Source organism: Haplochromis burtoni, unplaced genomic scaffold (genome assembly GCF_018398535.1).
Source record: "Haplochromis burtoni strain Fernald_Lab_line unplaced genomic scaffold, NCSU_Asbu1 Contig_886, whole genome shotgun sequence".
Classification (NCBI taxonomy): domain Eukaryota; kingdom Metazoa; phylum Chordata; class Actinopteri; order Cichliformes; family Cichlidae; genus Haplochromis; species Haplochromis burtoni.
The window spans coordinates 81,863-102,437 of NW_024583247.1; the positions used below are offsets into that span (position 1 = coordinate 81,863).

Genomic DNA, 20,575 nt, shown 5'->3' on the forward strand with positions numbered 1-20,575 from the left:
GAGGCTAAGCAGGGAAGCTAAGGGAGAGGAGGAGAGGAGAGGAGAAAAGTGCGACTGCCTTCGTCAAGAGCAAGAGCAGTTAGTTAACAGTTAAGATCAGGCCATTCAAAAATATCCTACTTCTTGCCAAAGCCACTCCTGGATTGTTTTGGCTGTATGTTTTTGATCATTGTCCATCAGTATTATGAAATTCAGCCCAATCAATTTGACTGCATTTAGCTGAAATAGGCAGACAGTATTTGGCTAATTCTGTCCAGACCACACCCCTTCTCATTACAGAGATGCACATCACCTAATATGCTTAATTGGTAGTAGGCTTTCGAGCCTATACAGCTTGGAGTAAGACAACACGCATGAAGAGGATGATGTGGACAAAATACTAATTTGCCTAATAATTCTGCACTCCCTGTAATCTTACATGTCAGTAGACAGAGCTGGCTGTCATCCCAGAAGTTAAAGTCTAAGTGTCGAAGCAAACTCTCGCACTGTCATGTTTTGGCAAAAAGCAGACCCAAAGAGCAGATTCAAATAATGTCTGGCAGGTTTAAAGTGTTTCTGTTTGACTTGTTTGTGGTTTGAAGGCAGTTTGTGGTAGAATTCACCATCATTACAAACTGGCATATGGGAACTCTGTTAGAGAGGAGACAAAGGATTAATTGGAGTTCATGACGAAGACAGTGATTAATAGTCTTACTTTTGTTAGGAGTGAGAGGAGCCTCGGAGGTAGTTATTGCACATATAAGTCCTTCCTATGAGAGATTACAGAAAGCTGGTGTTAGAGCTGGTAAGTAGAACTGAAGGTTTCCACAGGCAACAGGTTTCCAGATATTCAAGGGTTCTGTGATGGTGTGGAGCAGGTAACTAGGAGAAGTAAGACAAGACTGGGTTAGAACAAGCATGTACTTGCAAGCAGTGTTGGGGAGTAACGGAATACATGTACCGCCGTTACGTATTTAAAATACAAAATATGAGTAACTGTATTCCGTTACAGTTACCGTTTAAAAAGGTGGTATTCAGAATACAGTTACTTTGTTGAAATAAATGGATTACACTGCGGTACTTTCCTGTTTCATTATTGTCGCGGGTCAGGACTGTTTGGGTTTTGTTTGACAGCTACGTTCTGTTGTTCCAGGCGGCAGCGATTACGGTTGCCATGGTTACAGGGCGACGCTCTCTCTCTCTCTGCGACTGTGTGTTTCCTGGGTGAGAGAGCGCCTTTTCGTTGTTGTTGTTGTTGTGCTAAGCTAACAGGCAGAATGCTACAAGCATAGCTCTAAAGAATGTAGCATCATGGGCAGTGTAGTCCGTGTTGCAGGGAGAATGGACTGCCATACACGTTATGGGTCTGTGAGCGCGAGGAGGGAAAAAACGGGAGCTGGAAGCATGTAAATATAATAATAACCACTGCAGCCAAGAAGAGTGCCTGACGAGCCCAGTTGTAAGTAAGCTATTAAGACTCGACTGTACACCGTGTTCGTGTTTTCCTCCGAAAACAATAAGTTCCGTTGGAGCAGCCTTTCAACGCCTCTCTCTGTCTCTCGCAAGAAAAGTTGACCCACACAACAAAGTAAAGCTATTTTTCGGCTACGAGCCGACAGGGACCCCGCCGTATTAGTCAGAGGTCCCTTTACTACAGTTCGGAGTCGCGGACCTTCAGTAATAGTAATAAATCACACAGCAATAGTACATTCACGTTGTTGTAAAAAGCATGATAATATATTAAGTAATCCAAAGTATTCAGAATACGTTACTGTCATTGAGTAACGTAACGGAATACGTTACAGAATACATTTTGGGGCATGTATTCTGTATTCTGTAATGGAATACATTTTAAAAGTAACCTTCCTGTTAGGTGTGGCTGTGTGCAGACAGGAATAGGACCCAAGGTGCAGACTCCGGAGACAGAACTTAAACCAAAACAGCTTTAATGCTGAACCAAACATAACATAACTGGAAAAAGGTCAAAAATAAACTAACACCGGCGGATTGACAAAACACACAGCAAAGTAAACGGTAGATCGCGACACAGACACTAAGAAACACAGGGCTTAAATACACAGAGGGAGCAATCAGGAATGAATAACAGGAGGGAAACACAGCTGGGGCAAATCAGAACTGACGAGACAAAAGGAAGCGTAAACTGAACACACTGAGATAAGACAGAGACCTTCAAAGTAAAACAGGAAACACATAACACAGACTCACATGCAGGCACTACAGAGGGAACAGAGACGTGGGACCAGGGCAGACACAAACACTGACTGAACACGGGGATATAGGAACTTAGGATACACATAGACGCGAACTAGACAAGGGGATAAGGGAGACAGAGCAACTAAAGAAGACAGAGACCTAAGCCATAAGACAGAACTCAAAGAAACCAAAAACTAGACAGTATAAATAATATCATAAACTCAAAAACCCTGGGTCGACGACCCAGGCATCCTAACACTTCCCAACACTGCTTGCAAGTAACAGGTAACAGAGATGGCCTAATAGTCACCACATACTAACAACAATCTAGAAGAGAACTGTTGCAACTTCCAGCTTGATATACTCCACGACTAGGCAAGTGTAGGAAGGATTGTTTCATTTGAGAAACTCCACCCAGGAGCGGAGCAGCAGAGAGAAGCCAGCCCAGAAACTCCACCTGAGTTTTAAAGGCAAGGAGAAGTTAACATAAGAACATATTTCCAGCCAGTTGCCCTACAACACTCTCAAATCAAATGGAAAAAATGGCACTGCAGCACATCCGCGGACTTTGGAGTGTCCTCAACCATACATATTGTATGTATGTGTGTGCGTCTCTTGTTTACTTAAGAGCTGTGAGAACTAGTATGTTTGTGCACTATGAAATTATTTTAATATTTGTCAATCATTTGACAATAAAACAAAAAGAAGCAAAATGTTGCATATGTACTGTATGTGCAATACAAATGATCTAAATGTAAGAGTTTAAAAATGTTGTCTAAATGCAGAAGTTAAAGGCTTCAACACTGCCATGACATGCAGGAACTCAAACTGATGTGGTCATACTTTTAGTACATTTCCGTTTAGGTTTCTATTTTTACGGAGCAAAGCAGAGATGTGGAGCTTTCAAAACCTGCTGTTCACCATCTGTGGTAAGTTGTTTAGATGAGTAAATACATAAACAGACCAAAGGTAGATTTAGATTAAATATAAACATCTGTTTTTGCAGTAACGGGCAGAATACCACACCTTGTCCATCGTGTATACAGCACTAACATTGCTACTGTGAATGCTAACATAACAAATTAAACAGTGAAATATGTGTAATACTTTCTTTGCAGTTGCTCTGAGGTGTTTGATCAATGCAGTCGGGGTGATCCATGTGACTGGATACCTGGAGAGTGAGGTTAATGTCTCCTGCTCCTATGGTGAGGGTTACGAGTCTTATGAGAAGTATCTGTGTAAGAACAACTGTGGTGACAGTGATGTTCTTATTACAACTTCAAAACCAGTGAAAAACAAATACAGGATCCATGAAGACAAAACAGCACGAATCTTCACAATGACCATCTCTGATCTTCATTCGGCCGATGCTGGGAAATACTGGTGTGGAGTGACCATAACTGGAAAAGATATCTACATTGAAGTCAAGCTTAAATTAGTAAAAGGTAAATAAAGTCTTCTCCAAACAGCAACACACAAACATACACTTTATAATTGGTTCAGCTGTATTCGTTTTTTTCTTAAGATCTCAATCAGCAAGCTAAATATAAATGATCATATCTGTTCTGTGGCTTTAACACATTTACTGATGCCGTCTGCATTTTCGACAGACAGCTGCTGTGACACTGCGACCAAAGTTCAAAGCTATGAGGGATACTTTAAGTCTGTCAGTTGTCCGTATGAGTCACAGCATCAGAACAGTCTAAAGTACATCTGCAGAGGAAACCGGCCCTCCACATGTCTGCAGCAGGCACTGATCACCTCTGACACCAAACAAAATGGGCGATTCAGACTTGATGATGACAAAATGTCAGGAACATTCACAGTGACCATTAGCAGTTTAACCAAAAATGATTCAGGGTCATACCTCTGTGGTGTCCAAAGAAACTCTGACCTGGATGTTTTCTCTGCTGTTGAGCTGGAAGTCAAAGGTGAGAGGTCATTATAATAGCTCATTACACCAATCAAAAGAAAACCGCTTCTTCTAAAAAATGTCTTTAAGAAAGTTTAATATTTTTTGAAACGCAAATAGTTTTTCTTTCCATTTGACAGAGTGGTGCTGTGTCAAGTCAACTAAAATAAAAGGTACTGTAGGACATCCACTAACTTTGCTGTGTCCTTATCCTCCACAACATCGGGATAACAGGAAGTTCCTCTGTAAGGGAGAACAGCTCAACAGCTGCAAAGACATAACCAGTCAAAGCAGGTTTAAACTTGAAGGTAATGGTTCTTCCAGCTCTTTCTCTGTGGTGATCACAAAGCTGGAAGAAGCAGATGCTGGGACATACTGGTGTGGGTCAGACTCAGAGAGGAGGCCTGGAAACTACACCAAGATTCAGCTGTCAGTTGGTGAGATGAATGTGTCTTGTGTACATGAAAATAAAATGGTTAGAGCTGTAAATTACACCCTTTTCTCAGCCTTTCGCATCAATGTTTCATTTCATTGTGTCTTCTGCAGTGTGATGACTGAGTACACAGGCATAAAAATAGGACTGTTGAAAACCACATTTACCACTGCATACTTCCAGCCTCGCAGAGCTAATAGATGTTAAAGGAAATAATCATACGATGAACTAATTATTATTCTAACAAAATATTCTTTTTTCTCATGAAATATTACTATTTGCATATGTACATATGTACATATATATATATGAGAAAGACAGGCACTGCAACAGCTGACATGACCAGTCAAAACAGATTCACACTACAAGATAATGTTTCTTCCTGCTCTTTCTCTGTGATGTTCTGTGATAGTCACTAATGAACACGTTTAGATGAAAATAAAAATAAATAGTTGTAAGTTATGTCCTTTTTTCAGTCCACATAGACTGTGGATGGTGGTTTAGTTATTTGTGGTGAAGCAGTACAGAAAACTGCTTACCCCAATTTTTCATACAAAGCACTGAAGAAAGCAGAACTAAAGGGTTGTGCAGTGTTGCTGACTTATAGGTCTTCCAACCTCCCAGAAGTCATATTTAGCCATAATACTGAAATACCATTTGACGTTTTTGATCTTTATTTGTAAATTATCTAATCCTATCTGCTGAAACAAGACTTCTGTACAGCCACTTTAGTGCAATTTCTGATTGTGTACTTTGTGCTGTGAGCTAAATGCTAATGCTGAATATTAAAAGAAATTTTTAGAGTGCATACAATGCAGAAGAAAAAGAAAAAATAAATATTTCTAATCTGTGTATATAATTAGCTATTTTTTAAATGAAAGTGAAACTTGTCTCATAAGACAAATATTAGATTTACATATGAACAAGTAAACATGTTAAAATGAGAAAAATCAAAATAGAACCACTTTTTATATGTAAAACAGATTACGAGACATACACTGTAATTTTGATAAGACTTCAATTTAAATTTTGAATTTAAATCATTGTCAGTGTCACCATGTTTCTCGAATAAGCCATAGATGGTGAATATTCCACATGACTCATGGCATTCAGTGGACACTGACACTGAGGGGCACCTCAATGACAACTACATACACATTTAATTTTGTGTAATATACTAGGATATTTCTAATTAGTGCTATTTAGAATAGAATAGACTAGAATAGCCCTTGTCATTGTACATGTGTAGCGATCTTTTTGCATTTATTAGAGCTATTTTGTTATATTTTGTAACTTTGTATTATTTTGTTTAATATAGTTACAGTTAAAGTTCTTACTGTCTTGAAACAATTGTGACCACATAATTTCCTCTAAGATTGATACAATATTGTGATTCTGCTTCTTGTATTAAAATAAAGTCGCTAATGGCAGTAAGAGTATTGTTCTCCAACAGTCTTTCTCCAGCACACCAGCACTGTACCTTCCACAGTCGAAATGCCTGGAAAACCTTCAACACAAATTACCGGTAAACCTGTTAAAGATGTCTTTCAGTATGAACTGCTGTTGATTAAGATGTACCTACTCCAAAAGTAATGTTTAATTTTTGGAATGGAGTGAATGTAAGTCATTCAAAATGATCCTGAGAGTCAAAAACAGCTGTAGGTGAGCACACCAGAAATAAAGTAATTATGATAAAATGTAAAAATATTGATAAAAAGAAAATATGAGCCCACAGTTCTGCATTTATGTAGTTGAAAGTGTAATGTTTCTGTTTTGTTTCCTGCTTTTCAGATGCAGGACACTATGTGGGTTACACTGTTCCTCCCCTGCTGCTGCTACTGATATGCGTCTTTGCAGTTATAGTTTATAAGTGCAAACATCAGAAAGCAAAAGGTACATTTTGGATTCACTGGCATTCAAAAATGTACTCAAATGTGCATCTGTAAAGAGCATAACCATGTTTTACGCTTTGTGTTTTCAGAAGATGAAACTGTCATGAACAGAAATGCACAGAACGAAGATGCTTTAGAGGAAGTGATGCATGTGGCAGAAAATAAAGTAAGAAAACTAAAGTTCAAAGACTTAATAGTGTGCTGTAGCTATAACAAGCCTTATTATACCAAACTGGGCAACACAACTAACTGTACATATTATTTATTAATACAATTTGCACTTTTCTCTTACATTTTACTGTTTTTAATTTTTACTTTCTTTATTTTTATCACTGTTATTCCAAGCAACGTCCATAACATCATCATGTGTTGTTCATTGTTTGAATAGATTTATGAAAGTCAAGACGTTGTGATATACTCAAATAAGGAGACGTCCGAACTGCAGAGTGCCGGTAATGACTGTGAAGATTTAGGTGAAGATGAACCAGACTTAGAGAATGTCACAACTGAAGAAATCTACTGTAATGGAAATTTCCATAATGCCAATTGAAGATAAACATTGTGTGCATTTGAGGTCAGTCTTTGGCTCTCACCTGTATGGAGATCATCCTGTTTAATTTGTCTTTAACATTAACAGTTACACAGCTAATCTTTTCTGAAACTGTGGGAAACCTCAAATGCAAATGACTAACATCAATGTAACGTAAATTAATCTGCAAATTAAAATAAAATTTTAGTCATTCTTGTCTGTTTTTGCCCCATTTAAACATAAACAGTCACAAGTCAAGTTATTTTTATGATACGTTTATATTTGTTGCAATTAAACATTTCTGACAAAGGCAGTTAATTGATATGATTTTACAGATAAAAGGAAATACAGTGTTTATTCTAATTCCATACATTGGATGGAACCATCCGATGTATGTAACAGTGTAGCAGTTTTCACCCATGACGTACTTACATCGATATAAATAAATAAGCATATCTATGAAAATATTTCAACAGTGGAACTTTAGTGTAATCACAGTACTGTCATGCAAATCTTGGATTTATAATTAGTTTTAGTCTTTTTTTATATTATTGGTTTAAATTTTTGCACTTTTATAGAGTAATGCTGTGCGCCTGTGCCTTTAACTTTGTTGTTAACTCTGTACTATTTATATTCTTTATCCTGCGGCTGTAATATAATAATTTTCCTTGTTAAATCAATCAAGGGTATTAACGTTAAAAGCCCTGCTTATGCGAAGGCTGTGCAAACTTCTTTCACCACTTGGTGGCATATGTCAGCTACTTTTTGGGGAAAATGTATCTGAATATCAGGAACAGGACCACACCTCCACACATGCTCCATCCGAGTCTCTGTCTATAAATGACCCCTTCCCAGCACTACAAGCTGTTTATTCTTTTTTAATTCATTCAGTTATCATTAGTACATGGGGATCTGCCCGGCCTGAGTCACCACTGCAGCCTCAACTCTGCTCAAGCCATCTGCTACTAAAAATGAGGGTCTGGTCCCTGCTAGTGAAACAAATGTTAAAATGCCTTTGAAGGAAGGGCCAGAGGTGGCATAAGTACAGACATTCTGCACTTAAGTTGAAATACAGGTACTAGTCTTTAGAATACTCCAGTAAAGGTTGAAGCACTGATTCAACTTCTTTACTCGAGTATAAGTGAAAAGTACAGGCTCCGAAATGTACTCAAAGTAAAAAAAGTAAAATGTTGTTCTTTAGAGGATGTTTCTACCAACTATGTTTGTACAAACCTTGATGAACTTTGTGCTATATTAAAATAATAAAGACAGTAAAATGTTATTACATGAATAAAATTCAAAGTTTTAAGGGAATTTGGGGTAAAGGAAGTGAAACTGTAAATGTTCCATTGGTGACCCTTCCAGTAAATCTGCCCAGCATTAAGGCAATGAACCTTTAACTAAGGCTGACAAACAAGAAATGGTGAAAGAGAAAACTGAGAAACAACAATAACAACAGTGAGAAGGAGCCACCCTACTTGTGACCAGCCAAAAATTGCACAGTCAGAACGATGGTTCCTCCATTCACTTCTTTAATTTTTTAGCAAAGATGTTTACCAGACTTAAGTTATTGACTTTGTTCTAACACCTGTTTTTGAGGCCGCAAAGCTACGTTCTGTAGAGTCAAGGTGGAAAACTGAGGAGCAGGGAAAGAGAAAACCGGCAAAGCAGCGTGCCACCGGCAGTCTGTCCAGGTTCTGCCACAAGCCATTAAAACAAATGCCCCATGTTCATACAGGGTTAAGTGGTGTAACAGGGAACTCTAGTTCTTGTCCGGTCAAAGTTTTTTCCCTGCGTCAGGAGGATGGGATGGCTCGTCAGATGATTTGACTTTTCATAAAACTGAGAAGAAGAGTTTGGTAGCTGAAAAGTGATGCGTCTTTTGAATGTCACAATTGTTGGTATTTTTATTATCATGATCAATATTGTAGTTTTATTTATTGATTAGTGTTATGTATTCAGTTTGGTACATTTTGAAAGTGTTAAGGTTTATATGGCAGCATGGACAAAGCAACTCTCGGGGCCAGCTAGGACACAAGTGGCACGGGACCTGCTAGCACGGTCTCTCGCGGCTGGGACACGTAGGCTCAGGTGGTGTTGCGTCCTCACGCCCAGGTGCTGACGCGGCACTGGAGGTGGTGGTGAAGACCCATGCAGGGATGTTAACTGGTGATAGTCACAGTTTAACATGGGCAGCTTCCTCCTGCTTCCTAGAACAAAACATTCTCACATTATTTTGTGCAAAATAAGCAAACTTGTCATTGTAGAGCACGTGGAGCTGATTAGTGATCAAGAGAAATGCAGAAAAAGGAGTTTCACATTTGCAGTTTATGCAGATACATAGGTGTCAATAACATCTGATAGCAATGCGAAATATGCTGATACAAAAAATTGTTAATAAAGTTTATTTTTAAAGAAGGCCTGTACCCCAATGCAGGATTATGGCTCATACATGTAACTTTGGTGTTACATGGGTTTTGTATTGCCATGGTAACTAATGCTCAAAGCCTTTTAAGCAAATCCTGTATAGTATACAAATCTGGGCCAATTTTAATGCAATGAAAAATTTTTGAATATTGATCAATCATTGTCCTGCTTTCTCATATTAGATTGTAGTGCCTCTATGTGACAGGATAACAAAACCCTGCGTTAAATTTAACAACTGAATTAAAAATACATTTTCAGATTAAACCTCAGACATGATGCACACACTCAGTTAATCAGAGAAAAGCCTTTTCTTCCTTACCGGCTTAACAATTTTCACATAAAAAAAGAGTAAAGAGTATAAAAGAACGTGACCTAAATGCAGAAGTTAAAGGTTTTGGCATTGCCATGACATTCAGGAAATCAAACTGTGGGTGTGACATTTTCAGAATATTTCTTGTCAGGTTTCTATTTCTACAAAGCAAAGCAAAGATGGGGATCCTTCAAAACCTGCTATTCACCATCTGCAGTAAGTCGTTTAAATGAGTAGATAGTAAACAGATGAAGACCAAACGTAGATGTAGATTAATCTGTAAATAGTGCAGAGCAGAACACAATGCCTTCTGTTGATCTCAGCCCTTTGTTTATGCAGCAGTAACAATGCTATTATAAATGTTTATATGACAAAATAAACAATATTTTTTTATACTGTCTTTTCTTTACAGTCGCTCTGAGATGTGTTACCAGTGCAGTAGGGGTGATCCATGTGACTGGATATGTGGGGAGAGAGGTTAACGTTTCCTGCTCCTATGATGAGGGTTATGAGTCTTATGAGAAGTATCTGTGTAAGAACGACTGTGGTGACAGTGATGTTCTTGTTACAACATCGGAATCAAGGAAAAATAAATACAGGATCCATGATGACAAAACAGCACGAATCTTCACAACAACCATCTCTGATCTTCATTCTGAGGATGCTGGGAAATACTGGTGTGGGGTGACCAGAAATGGAAAAGATATCTACACTGAAGTCGAGCTGAAGTTAGCGCAAGGTGAATAAAATAATTCTTCTCAAAATGTAGTTATTTGAATTCAAGTCAAAATCATATATAAGAGACATTTGTGACTGTAAAGGGTAAAAGGTGACAACAGATAAAAACGTAACTGGCAAAAGATTATTTATTTTTTCTGTTGTAAATATGACCTGATAATACTGATGCGATAGATGGTTCAGTTTGGTTGATTTTTTCTTAACATCCCATACAGAAAATCTTGTTGCAGCAACCTAAATATAATCATCATATCTGTTCTGTGGCTGTAACACATTTTCTGATGCCGTCTGCATTTTCAACAGACAGCTGCTGTGACACTGTGACCAAAATTGAAAGTTATGAGGGATTCTCTGAGTCCATTGTTTGTCCATACGAGTCTCGGTACCAGAACAACCCGAAGTACATCTGCAGAGGAAATCGGCCCTCCACATGTCGTCAACAGGCACTGATCACCTCTGACAACAAACAAAATGGACGATTCAGACTTGACGATGACAAACTGTTAGGAACATTCACAGTAAACATTAGCAGTTTGACCAAAAATGATTCAGGGTCATACCTCTGTGGTGTCCAAAGAAACTCTGACCTGGATGTTTTCTCTGCTGTTGAGCTGAAGGTCAAAGGTGAGAGGCTATAATAATATTTAATTAAATCAGCTGAAAGGAAACACTTTCCTCTAAAAGAGTCTTTAATAGATTTGAATATTTTTCTCTTTCACTCTCCACAGAGTGGTGCTGTGTCAAGTCAATTAAAATAAAAGGTACTGTAGGACAGCCTCTATCTTTGCAGTGCCCTTATCCTCCACAACATCAGGACAAAGGGAAGTTCCTCTGCAAGGGAGAGCAGCTCAACAGCTGCAAAGACATAACCAATCAAAGCCGGTTCCAACTTGAAGGTAATGGTTCTTTCAGCTCTTTCTCTGTGGTGATCACAAAGCTGGAAGAAGCAGATGCTGGGACATACTGGTGTGGGTCAGACTCAGCGAGGAGGCCTGGAAACTACACCAAGATTCAGCTTTCAGTTGGTGAGATGAAAACATTTAAATGAAAATAAAATTAACAGAATTACATCTTTTTTTCAGTCCACATTAACTGTTTAAACATAGTCTGTGCATGCTGGTTCTATTGTTTGTGGTGTGAATTATTAGAAAACTGCCAACTAAACTGGAGGACTTTGATCAGATTTGGAGGCCACTCATTGAGTACCTGGAAACTATGAACAAATGAGAGCTAGTCTGTGGACTTTGCCATTGGTTAAAATAAGCTGATAGCACTCTGGGATAAGGGAAGGGTGTGGGGAGGAAGGTTTTTTTCTTCTTTACTTTTTGTTTTGTTTTTTCTGTTCGTTCGTTCGTTCGTTTGTTTTGACCACCCTTTTTGTTACTTTCCACTGTCTTGGTTGTGTGTTTTGTTTTTGTTGTTCTGGTTTGTTTTGGGGTTTTTTGTTTGCTTGTTTGCTTTGCCCCTTTCTTGATGACAAAACTGTAAAAAGGAAGCAACGTCAGCCTATGGGGCGATTTGTAATTGTTATTCGTGCTTCACAATAAAAATATTTGAAGAGAATTTAAAAAAAACAAACAAAACAAAAAAAAACCTGCCCCCTGTTTCACGTGAAGCTGTCTTCTTGCTGGCTTCAGTAGAGACACAGCCTCCCAGAAGTCCTATTTAGCCATATTATTAAAATACCAATGCCTAATGTAACAGTAACAAGCAATGTGACAACCAACCCCGGTCTACTGTAGATAAAAAAAAATAAACATGTAAAAATGATTAAAAATAAAAACAGGATCACTTTTATATGTATACATTATGAAACACCGGGGTAATTTGTGAAAAGTGTCAGAGTGACCCAAAATAACTGCAGCTCTACGGTTCTGATGGGGATGGCTGTCAGGACACTGAAACTATTCACACAACTGAAATAAGATTGATGTATTAAAATAAAGTTGCTAAGAGTATTTTTCTCCAACAGTCTTTCTCCAGCACACCAGCACTCTACCTTCTGCAGTGGAAACGCTTGGAAAAATGTCAACACAAATTCCCAGTAATCCTATTAAAAGTACAGTATATACAATAAGTATCTTTCAGTGTGTACTTCTGACGATCAGTGTTGTGAGTTATGGTTATTTTTTGGAAAGTAGTGAATGTAAGTCATACCAAAATGATCCCGAGTGTCACAACTGCTGTGGGTGTGCGCACTAAACCCCAAAAAGTATCCCCTAAGCTCACAGTTCTGTTGTGTGTCCCTGAAAGTGTGAATGTTTCAGGATGTTTATATTTTTACTCTGTTCTGTTTTTTCTTTCTGCTTTTCAGATGCAAGACACTATGTGGTTTACACTGTTCCTCCCCTGCTGCTGCTACTGATGTGTGTTTTTGCGGTTATAGTTCATAAGTGCAAACATCAGAAAGTAAAAGGTATATTTTGCATTCACATGCATGCAAAAATGTACTTAAATGTCCATGGAAAAAGAGGATAACCATGTTTTATGCTTTGTGTTTTCAGAAGATGAAGTTGTCATGAACAAAAATGCACAAAATGAAGACGCTTTAGAGGAAGTGACAGATGCAGCAAAAAATAACGTAAGAAAACTAAAGTCCAAAACCTTAAGAGTGTCCTCTATATATAACAAGCCTTATTATAAACAAATGGAATAATGCAACAAATTTATTTTATTGCTAGCTGCGATCAGTGGAGTACTGTGCAAAAGTCTTGAGCCACCCCGCAACTTCTGTGTATTTTGCTTCCCAACCAGTGTTGGTCAAGTTACTTGAAAAAAGTAATCAGTAACTAATTACTGGTTATTTTCCCAAAAAACGTAATCCCGTTACTTTACTGATTACTTATTTTCAAAAGTAATTAATTAATTAATTACTTAGTTACTTTTTAAAAACACGATTTACAACCTGAATAGGTGATAAAGCGATAGATCTTTCAGCCCAATTCTACTTTTTCTGCATAATCCATCATACAAAATGTAATCAAATGGAAAAGTCTCTTTTTAAAACTTGTTTTATTAGTTTTAATCTTTTAACTTTATGCATCAAGCAAAAATTTAATTATATGCAACATTCTCTGACTGGAAGAAATTAGTTTAACATTTAAACCTATTTTCTGCACATTCCAGCACATAAAATAAAATATTTTTTTGTGTTTACACTCAGTCTTTCAAATAGATGCAAGTAAAACACAGCAGAAAATAAATAAAATAAATAAAGTCAAAGACTCAGCGGTCCTGTTGCTCTATTTTCACCTGTAAAGCAAGAGTAGGGCAGGCGAAGTTTTGCCCTGGTGTAGGTGTGCCACAGCGGTCAGTGGAAGAATCCGCGAGTTTCTCTGTGAATTTCACAATACGTCGTTGCGCACTCGGTGCTTGCTTTGAAGTTTAGGGGTTTTTTTTCGCTGTTAAAAGAAGTTTTCTTCCCACTCACAAGGACACTAATGTTTTTGTCACTTTTTATGGAATCAAACTCAAAGTAAGGTCAGTAATTCCACACTTTAAACGCTGCACGCTCATACTCTGTTGTCACGAACGTCGCACTCGCTTACGTCACTGTCATGAGACATTCTCGCAAAAAAATCACGGTTTTAGTAATGCAGTAACGCAGCGTGCTTCCGGGAAAGTAACGGTAATCTAATTACCGTTTTTGCAATAATAATCCCTTACTTTACTCGTTACTTGAAAAAAGTAAATGGATTACAGTAACACGTTACTGCCCATCTCTGTTCCCAAGTATCCAGACTTTTGTCATTTTTTAAAGTTCTCCAGAATTTTTTTTGAACACTGGCTGCTTACTTCTTTTCAGTCCAGTTTTTGTGCCTGAGTATTTCAAGAAAAAGAATCTGTTTGTTGAGCCCCCTTGGCCCATTTGCTGCTTAAAAGGCCTCACAAAACATTTTTTTATGTTTAAGCCAAGAACTCACAATGAATTTCAATGTTCAACACAAACGTAGTATAAAATGATGAAGTAATAAAATTTCAAATTGTCATCATTACTATCACATCATAGTATTATGTAATGTATTTGTAACCATTATTGAATACAATGAATCAGAAGCAGGCAATAACTGTTAACATTTATCACGGATAGTGATTGGATTATAATAAACTTTGGTGCTCACCTTGAAATTGGAGGAACTGTATGAGCCAGAGGTGTTCAAAATGTTGGATTATCGTGTGTCAGTTAATGCACACACAGATACACCACACAAACTTTTATTATAATTCCGCTGAAGTCTTCATATTGAGTGCGCATAGATGTGGTTTTACTGTTGTATTCACTGCTGTAGATGACAAGACAATAATCTTAATTTGACAGTGGTGCTAACGTAGGAAAGATATTAACAACACATGATGATGTGTTGTTCATTGGTCTCTGAATAGATTCATGGAAATCAAGAAGTTGTGATGTGTAAGGAGGAGACGTCCAGACAACAGAGATGAACCAAACTATGAAAACAGAAGAAATCTACCTAAATAAAAATGTAAATAAAAATGTCCATGAAGCCAATAACAGATAAACAGAACATGCATTTGGGGTCAAACAGTGGATCTCACCTGTATAGAGATTATCCTGTTGAATTTTTTAAGGAAAAGGCAGGTCAGGGCCTCTTATACATGTAATAAAAGGTCAGGAGCGAAATGGAGTGGTCAGGACAGGTTTTAGCTGGGAGACATGGAAAAAATTCACAGTGTTTTCCAGCATGTTCATGTTCTAGGGTAACTTTTACTGGGCAGAGACAAGTTTAATCAAAGATGGACAAAGATGATTTCAGCAGCAAGGGAATCACTAATGTACTTTTCCATTACTTCTCTTTCAGGTCTTGACAACTTGTACAGTCGGCTAGTGAGCACAGTTGCCCCGGGTAATAGGTTGATAATATAACTGTAAGACGGAGAAGTAGAGTTTCATTAGAAAGCAGAGTTGGGCTTATCCCCTTGTTTTACACAGTATTACTGTTCAGGTAACCGTGCAAGTACCTGTAGTGGCTTTAGTTGCTGTTTTTTTCCATCCTGAAGTCAACAACCATCTCTTTTGTTTTGCTGACAGTCACAAGGAAGTAATTTTTACTTGCTCTGTTTCAAGTCAATCACCTGGAAATCACAGACTCTGAAAATGTGGCAGTTTATGGTAAAATAGGGCAAAACAACCAAGTTTCATTTTTCTTTGCTGATTTATTCACTTGACACTCATGTTTACATTTGACATTTGAGGCTTTTCACAGAATGAGAAAATCAGTGCAGATTATGTTGTTAACACTAAGCAATAAACATGAGAATAGAGACAACAGCAAAGGAGTAAGAAGTTGTTGTGTTCTGTAATGTTTATATCATATTGCACCACTAGAGGGTGGTGTTGCAAAATAAGAGTAAAGCGGAGCCGGAAGAAGTTTAGAAGAGAGAGATAGAATACAGTTAGATGGCTAGCTGATAACTGATGTGTGTCACTGCTATCCCTTCGATGTTAGTCTGTGCTGAATTCATTAAAGAGCACTGTTCTTCATGAGGACTGGTTATTACCGGCCACCATTACATTTTGGCGACGAGTAACCCCTGCGTGGTTTTTTTTCTGCTTTGAGTTTTTTGCCGAGTCATCATGGCTGCAAACGTCCATCCGCCGCCGATGTTTTTGCCTTGCCCTGGAGACCCTGCTTTGCCATTCAACATGTGGATGCGTATGTTCAACAATTATTTGCTTGTGATCAATGCAACAGGGAATGCTTGGCCTGAAGCACGAAGAAGAGCTACTTTACTTCACTGCTTAGGAACTGAGGGACAAAGGATTTTCTACTCACTGCCAAATACAGGTGACACTTTCGCCTCTGCTGTTACTGCCCTAGAACAATACTTTTCACCCAAGGTAAATGTTGTTGTGGAAAGACATGCTTTCAGACAGCGAACACAAGCTTCACATGAGACTGTTATCCAGTACGTGGCCAGCTTGCGTGACCTTGCTTCTAAATGTGAGTTTGATGACAGGACAGAAGAAATGATCCGTGATCAGCTAGTTGAACATGTGTCTAGCCCCAGCATAAGAGAAAGACTCTTGCTGGAACCTGATTTGACACTAGATAAAGCTGTTACACTGGCAACACAAATGGAATCTGCAGTTCAACAAGCTAAATCCATAGCTGCAGACAGTAGTACCCCAGTCCAAGCTGTGCAGTCTCACTCACACTCCATGCAGAGGAAACATAAGTACAATGCTCACCCTGCAAAGCCATCTCATGCAACAAAAACATCTAAGAACTGTTTTAGATGTGGTTCAAACAGTCATTTAGCAACTTTCGTCAGTGTCCTGCTGCCAAAGCTACTTGTAAACTGTGTCATAAAATTGGACATTTTGCTCGTGTCTGCTGCTCATCCAAGACAAGAGATGTACGGGAAGTCCATTTACCAAAACTCACAGTCCTTTACTTAACAGATCCTTCTCATGCATCAAAAGGATTGCAATGCAGCATAAATGTGAGAACACCTACGTCATCAGCTAAGGACATTGAACTGATTGTGGACACAGGTTCTGCAGTTTCTATCCTGCCTAACCACATCTACGAAGAGCACTTCAGTGGTACACCACTAAAACCACCTGACCTTCAACTAGTTACATACACGAAGAAAACAATCCCTGTGTTAGGCTGCCTGCAAGTCACAGTGAGCAGAGGAAATGCATCTGCCTCAGCTGTGTTCTTTGTTGTAAGGAAAGGAACTCCTCTTCTTGGAAGAGATCTGATGGAAGCGCTGAATGTCAGCATTGCAGGCAATACTGTTCTACCTCCATGTACTGATCCTACTGCTTCTGTGATGTCTACAAATCCATCACCTGCTTCTTGCATCCCTGCTGCCCCAGATATTGGCTGTGTGCGTGCCTTTGTGCATAAAGTGAAAGTTGACCCAACAGTCAAACCTGTGCGTCAGAAGCTGCGACGTCTCCCGTTTGCTGTGAGGGCTTCAGTTTCAGCAGAACTGGATCGTTTACTCAAAGCTGGTGTCATTGAACGGATTGATGCATCACCATGGGTATCCCCAATTGTTGTCACAGGACGGAAAACTGGTGGAATAAGGCTGTGTGCAGACCTCCGTGAACCAAACAAAGCTGTGATCACTGATTGCTACCCCTTACCACATGTAGATGAATTGTTTGCCAGCTTACAGGGTGCAAAAATATTTTCTACAATTGATCTTGCAAATGCATACTACCAGCTGCCCCTGCATGAAGATAGCAGAGATTTGACAGCATTCATTACACATGATGGACTCTTCAGATTCTGTAGAGTACCTTATGGACTGGCCTCTGCCCCCTCAGCTTTTCAGAAAATGATGGCTGAAATCCTTAAAGACCTCCCAGGTGTCCAAAACTACCTGGATGACCTTATTGTCTACAGTAAAAGTGCAGCTGAGCATGACCAAAACCTTAGCACTGTCCTGCAGAAGCTCAAAGATGCTGGACTTGTGCTTAACGAAAACAAATGCCATTTTAGGAAGACATCGCTACGCTTCCTAGGTCATGTTGTCACTGCTGATGGCATTCTTCCTGATGAGGAGCATATTGATGCTGTTCTGAGAGCCCCTCCCCCATCTGATGCTGTTGCTCTAAGATCCTTCCTGGGCTTGGTGTCATGGTACTCCAAGTTCTTGCCAAACTTTGCAACTGTTGTAGCCCCTATGCGTGCCTGTGCTAACGACAAGAACACCTTCACATGGACTTTAGATGCACAAGCGAGCTTTGAAGAAGTAAAAAAACTCCTGGTGAATAGTCCTGCACTGGCACTGTTTGACCCTGCCTTGCGTGTCGTGATCTCTACTGATGCAAGTGACTATGGGCTTGGTGCTGTATTTGCTCAAGTGCAACCTGATGGCACAGAAAAACCTGTGGCGTTTGCTTCCCGCACACTGTCTGCAACAGAACAAAAGTACTCAACTGTTGAAAAAGAAGCTTATGCTTGTGTGTGGGCTGCAGAGAAATGGAGAACATATTTGTGGGGCCGACGTTTTACTCTGCGGACAGACCACCAAGCTCTGACAACACTGCTGAGCACCAAAGGGATTAATAGGGCTGGAATGCGCATCGCCCGCTGGTCTGCCCGCCTCCTGTGTTTTGACTATGATGTTATTTACCGCCCAGGTTCTCAGAACTATACAGCTGACTGTCTCTCTCGCCTGCCCCTGCCTGTTTCTTCCCATCCTACATCGGATGCAGATCATGAAATGGTAGCCCAAGTTTCTGCTGCCATGTCCTCTCTTCCAGTTGCGGACTTTGACTCTGCCTGTTCAACTTGCCCTGAACTGGTTGCTTTGCGTTCACAAATACAAAGCGGCTGGCCTGCCTCAATCAAAGCACTTGATGTCACGCTTGCACCTTACTACAAAATCCGTAATGAACTTTCAACCCTAAGGGATTATGTTCTCAGAGGCTCAAGGCTCATTGCACCACTTTCAGTGAGACCTAAACTCATTGCGCTGGCACATGAAAGTCACCAAGGGATTGTGCGCACTAAACAAAGACTACGAGACCTCTACTGGTGGCCAAAAATGGACTCACAAGTCCAGTCTGTCATAACCTCATGCCTCCTTTGCCAGTCCAATGACAAAACTGCACATACTAATCCTGCTCCTCTCCAACCCGTCCCACTGCCTGATGGACCGTGGAAAAAACTTGGTCTTGACATTGTTGGGCCTTTTGATACTGCAATACCTGCTTGTAGGTATGTCATAACATTGACTGACTACTACTCCAAATGGCCTGAGCTTGCCTTTTCTCCTTCTGCTACTACTGATGATGTCATTCAGTTCCTCTCATCTGTCTTTAGTCGTCATGGCAACCCAGAGAACATCGTGACTGACAATGGTACACAGTTCACCTCTGTAATGTTCACCTCATTCCTCCAGAATAGAGGCATCTCCCACAGCAGAACATCTGTCTACTACCCAGCTTCAAACGGAGCAATCGAACGGTTTCATCGTGCCCTCCGCACCTGTATCCAGACAGCAATCCAGCAGTCAAAACCATGGAAGGCGACTGTGCTGGATTGGCTTCAAGTTTACCGTGCAACACAGCATGCAACTACTTCCCTCTCTCCCTATGAACTCCTGTATGGCAGGAAGATGCGTACTAAACTGGATGTCCTCCCTTTGCCTCCTGCTGTGTCTCCACTGGATGACGTTGCACGTCACTCTGTTCAGAAATATCAGTTGAAAATGCAACGTTACACTGATGGTAGGCGTCACGCACAGAAACCTTCTTTTCTACCAGGAGAGAGTGTGAGGATAAGGAAACCCCACCATGTCCCTAAAGGACATCCCAGATTTACCCCTCCTGTAACAGTAACAAAAGCCAAAGGCTCGAATGCCTTCTTGCTGAGTGATGGCAAGGTTTGGAATGCCACTCATCTAGCACGTTGTCGCCCTGTGACTGAAAAGAACGCTGACACTGCTAGGCTGCACCACACCCAGACTGGCTCACCTACTGCCAGAAGACTGCCACGCGTCAAGTACAAGCCTCGTTGGCACAAAGACTATATTGTACCATAATAGGTTGCTTGAAAAGGACATTAGAGAAATGTCATTACTTGTTCTATTTTGGGTTACGAAGAACTGATTTCCTGCCACCAATGCACTAAAAATATTGTAATGGGAAACTGGAATAATGTCTTTTCATTTTACAATTTCAGGCTTATTTAGCTTTTCTAGTTGTAGTATTCTGATGTTATAACTAATGCGACATTTAAGTTCACCAGTGCATGTTTGGTTTGCTAAACAGTGAATTACTTTATTTCTGTACTACGCTATTTGGTGAACTCTTTTTATAAAGAGAGAGGAGATGTTGTGTTCTGTAATGTTTATATCATATTGCACCACTAGAGGGTGGTGTTGCAAAATAAGAGTAAAGCGGAGCCGGAAGAAGTTTAGAAGAGAGAGATAGAATACAGTTAGATGGCTAGCTGATAACTGATGTGTGTCACTGCTATCCCTTCGATGTTAGTCTGTGCTGAATTCATTAAAGAGCACTGTTCTTCATGAGGACTGGTTATTACCGGCCACCATTACAGAAGTGAAGCTATATATGCATAAAAAGCAGTTATTTCACATGGTAACACAGAGTCCGTGAGAAAGCTGATTATTCTAAGATTTCTTGGCATTAAAG

At 39.6% G+C, this 20,575-nt stretch overlaps 2 protein-coding genes across 6 annotated transcripts in view; both read left to right on the forward strand.

Annotated features, from left to right (window-relative positions):
* The first annotated feature begins 2,451 nt into the window (after window positions 1-2,451).
* Window positions 2,452-7,601, forward strand: LOC102300307 (polymeric immunoglobulin receptor). 2 transcript variants are annotated; one of them, XR_006053365.1, is made up of 8 exons: window positions 2,452-3,122; window positions 3,312-3,638; window positions 3,804-4,124; window positions 4,246-4,542; window positions 5,957-6,063; window positions 6,330-6,431; window positions 6,520-6,596; window positions 6,819-6,977. XR_006053365.1 is itself a non-coding variant. In XM_042215971.1 (8 exons), exons 1-8 carry the CDS (start codon window positions 3,086-3,088, stop codon window positions 6,978-6,980), a joined length of 1,395 nt encoding a protein of 464 aa, XP_042071905.1. In that variant the 5' UTR covers window positions 2,453-3,085; the 3' UTR covers window positions 6,981-7,601. The 2 variants fall into 2 exon arrangements, 1 of the variants encoding a protein (XP_042071905.1); XM_042215971.1 differs by having other exon boundaries at window positions 2,453-3,122; window positions 5,992-6,063; window positions 6,819-7,601.
* Window positions 7,602-9,799: 2,198 nt separating this feature from the next.
* The window catches only part of LOC102302939 (polymeric immunoglobulin receptor), a 34,114-nt gene continuing 23,338 nt past the window's right edge, over window positions 9,800-20,575 (forward strand). Inside the window, exons 1-8 of one of the 4 annotated variants that reach the window (XM_042215972.1) lie at window positions 9,800-9,912; window positions 10,109-10,435; window positions 10,738-11,058; window positions 11,163-11,459; window positions 12,407-12,493; window positions 12,749-12,850; window positions 12,939-13,015; window positions 14,818-15,014. In XM_042215972.1, coding sequence (XP_042071906.1) covers window positions 9,876-9,912; window positions 10,109-10,435; window positions 10,738-11,058; window positions 11,163-11,459; window positions 12,407-12,493; window positions 12,749-12,850; window positions 12,939-13,015; window positions 14,818-14,877 — 1,308 coding nt within the window. In that variant the 5' untranslated portion in view covers window positions 9,800-9,875 and the 3' untranslated portion in view covers window positions 14,878-15,014. Of the gene's footprint in view, window positions 9,913-10,108; window positions 10,436-10,737; window positions 11,059-11,162; window positions 11,460-12,406; window positions 12,494-12,748; window positions 12,851-12,938; window positions 13,016-14,817; window positions 15,015-20,575 lie in introns of those variants that run through there. The other 3 variants (XM_042215974.1, XM_042215975.1, XM_042215973.1) reach the window with 3 other exon arrangements.

What these genes read in the sequence shown, in the direction of transcription:
- LOC102300307 (XM_042215971.1), top strand. Translation starts at nt 3,086, where the DNA reads ATGTGGAGCTTTCAAAACCTGCTGTTCACCATCTGTG. An exon ending in CAAGATTCAGCTGTCAGTTG is followed by an intron (nt 4,543 to 5,991) that starts GTGAGATGAATG and finishes GTTCTCCAACAG; the next exon opens with TCTTTCTCCAGCACACCAGC. An exon ending in ACCTTCAACACAAATTACCG is followed by an intron (nt 6,064 to 6,329) that starts GTAAACCTGTTA and finishes CCTGCTTTTCAG; the next exon opens with ATGCAGGACACTATGTGGGT.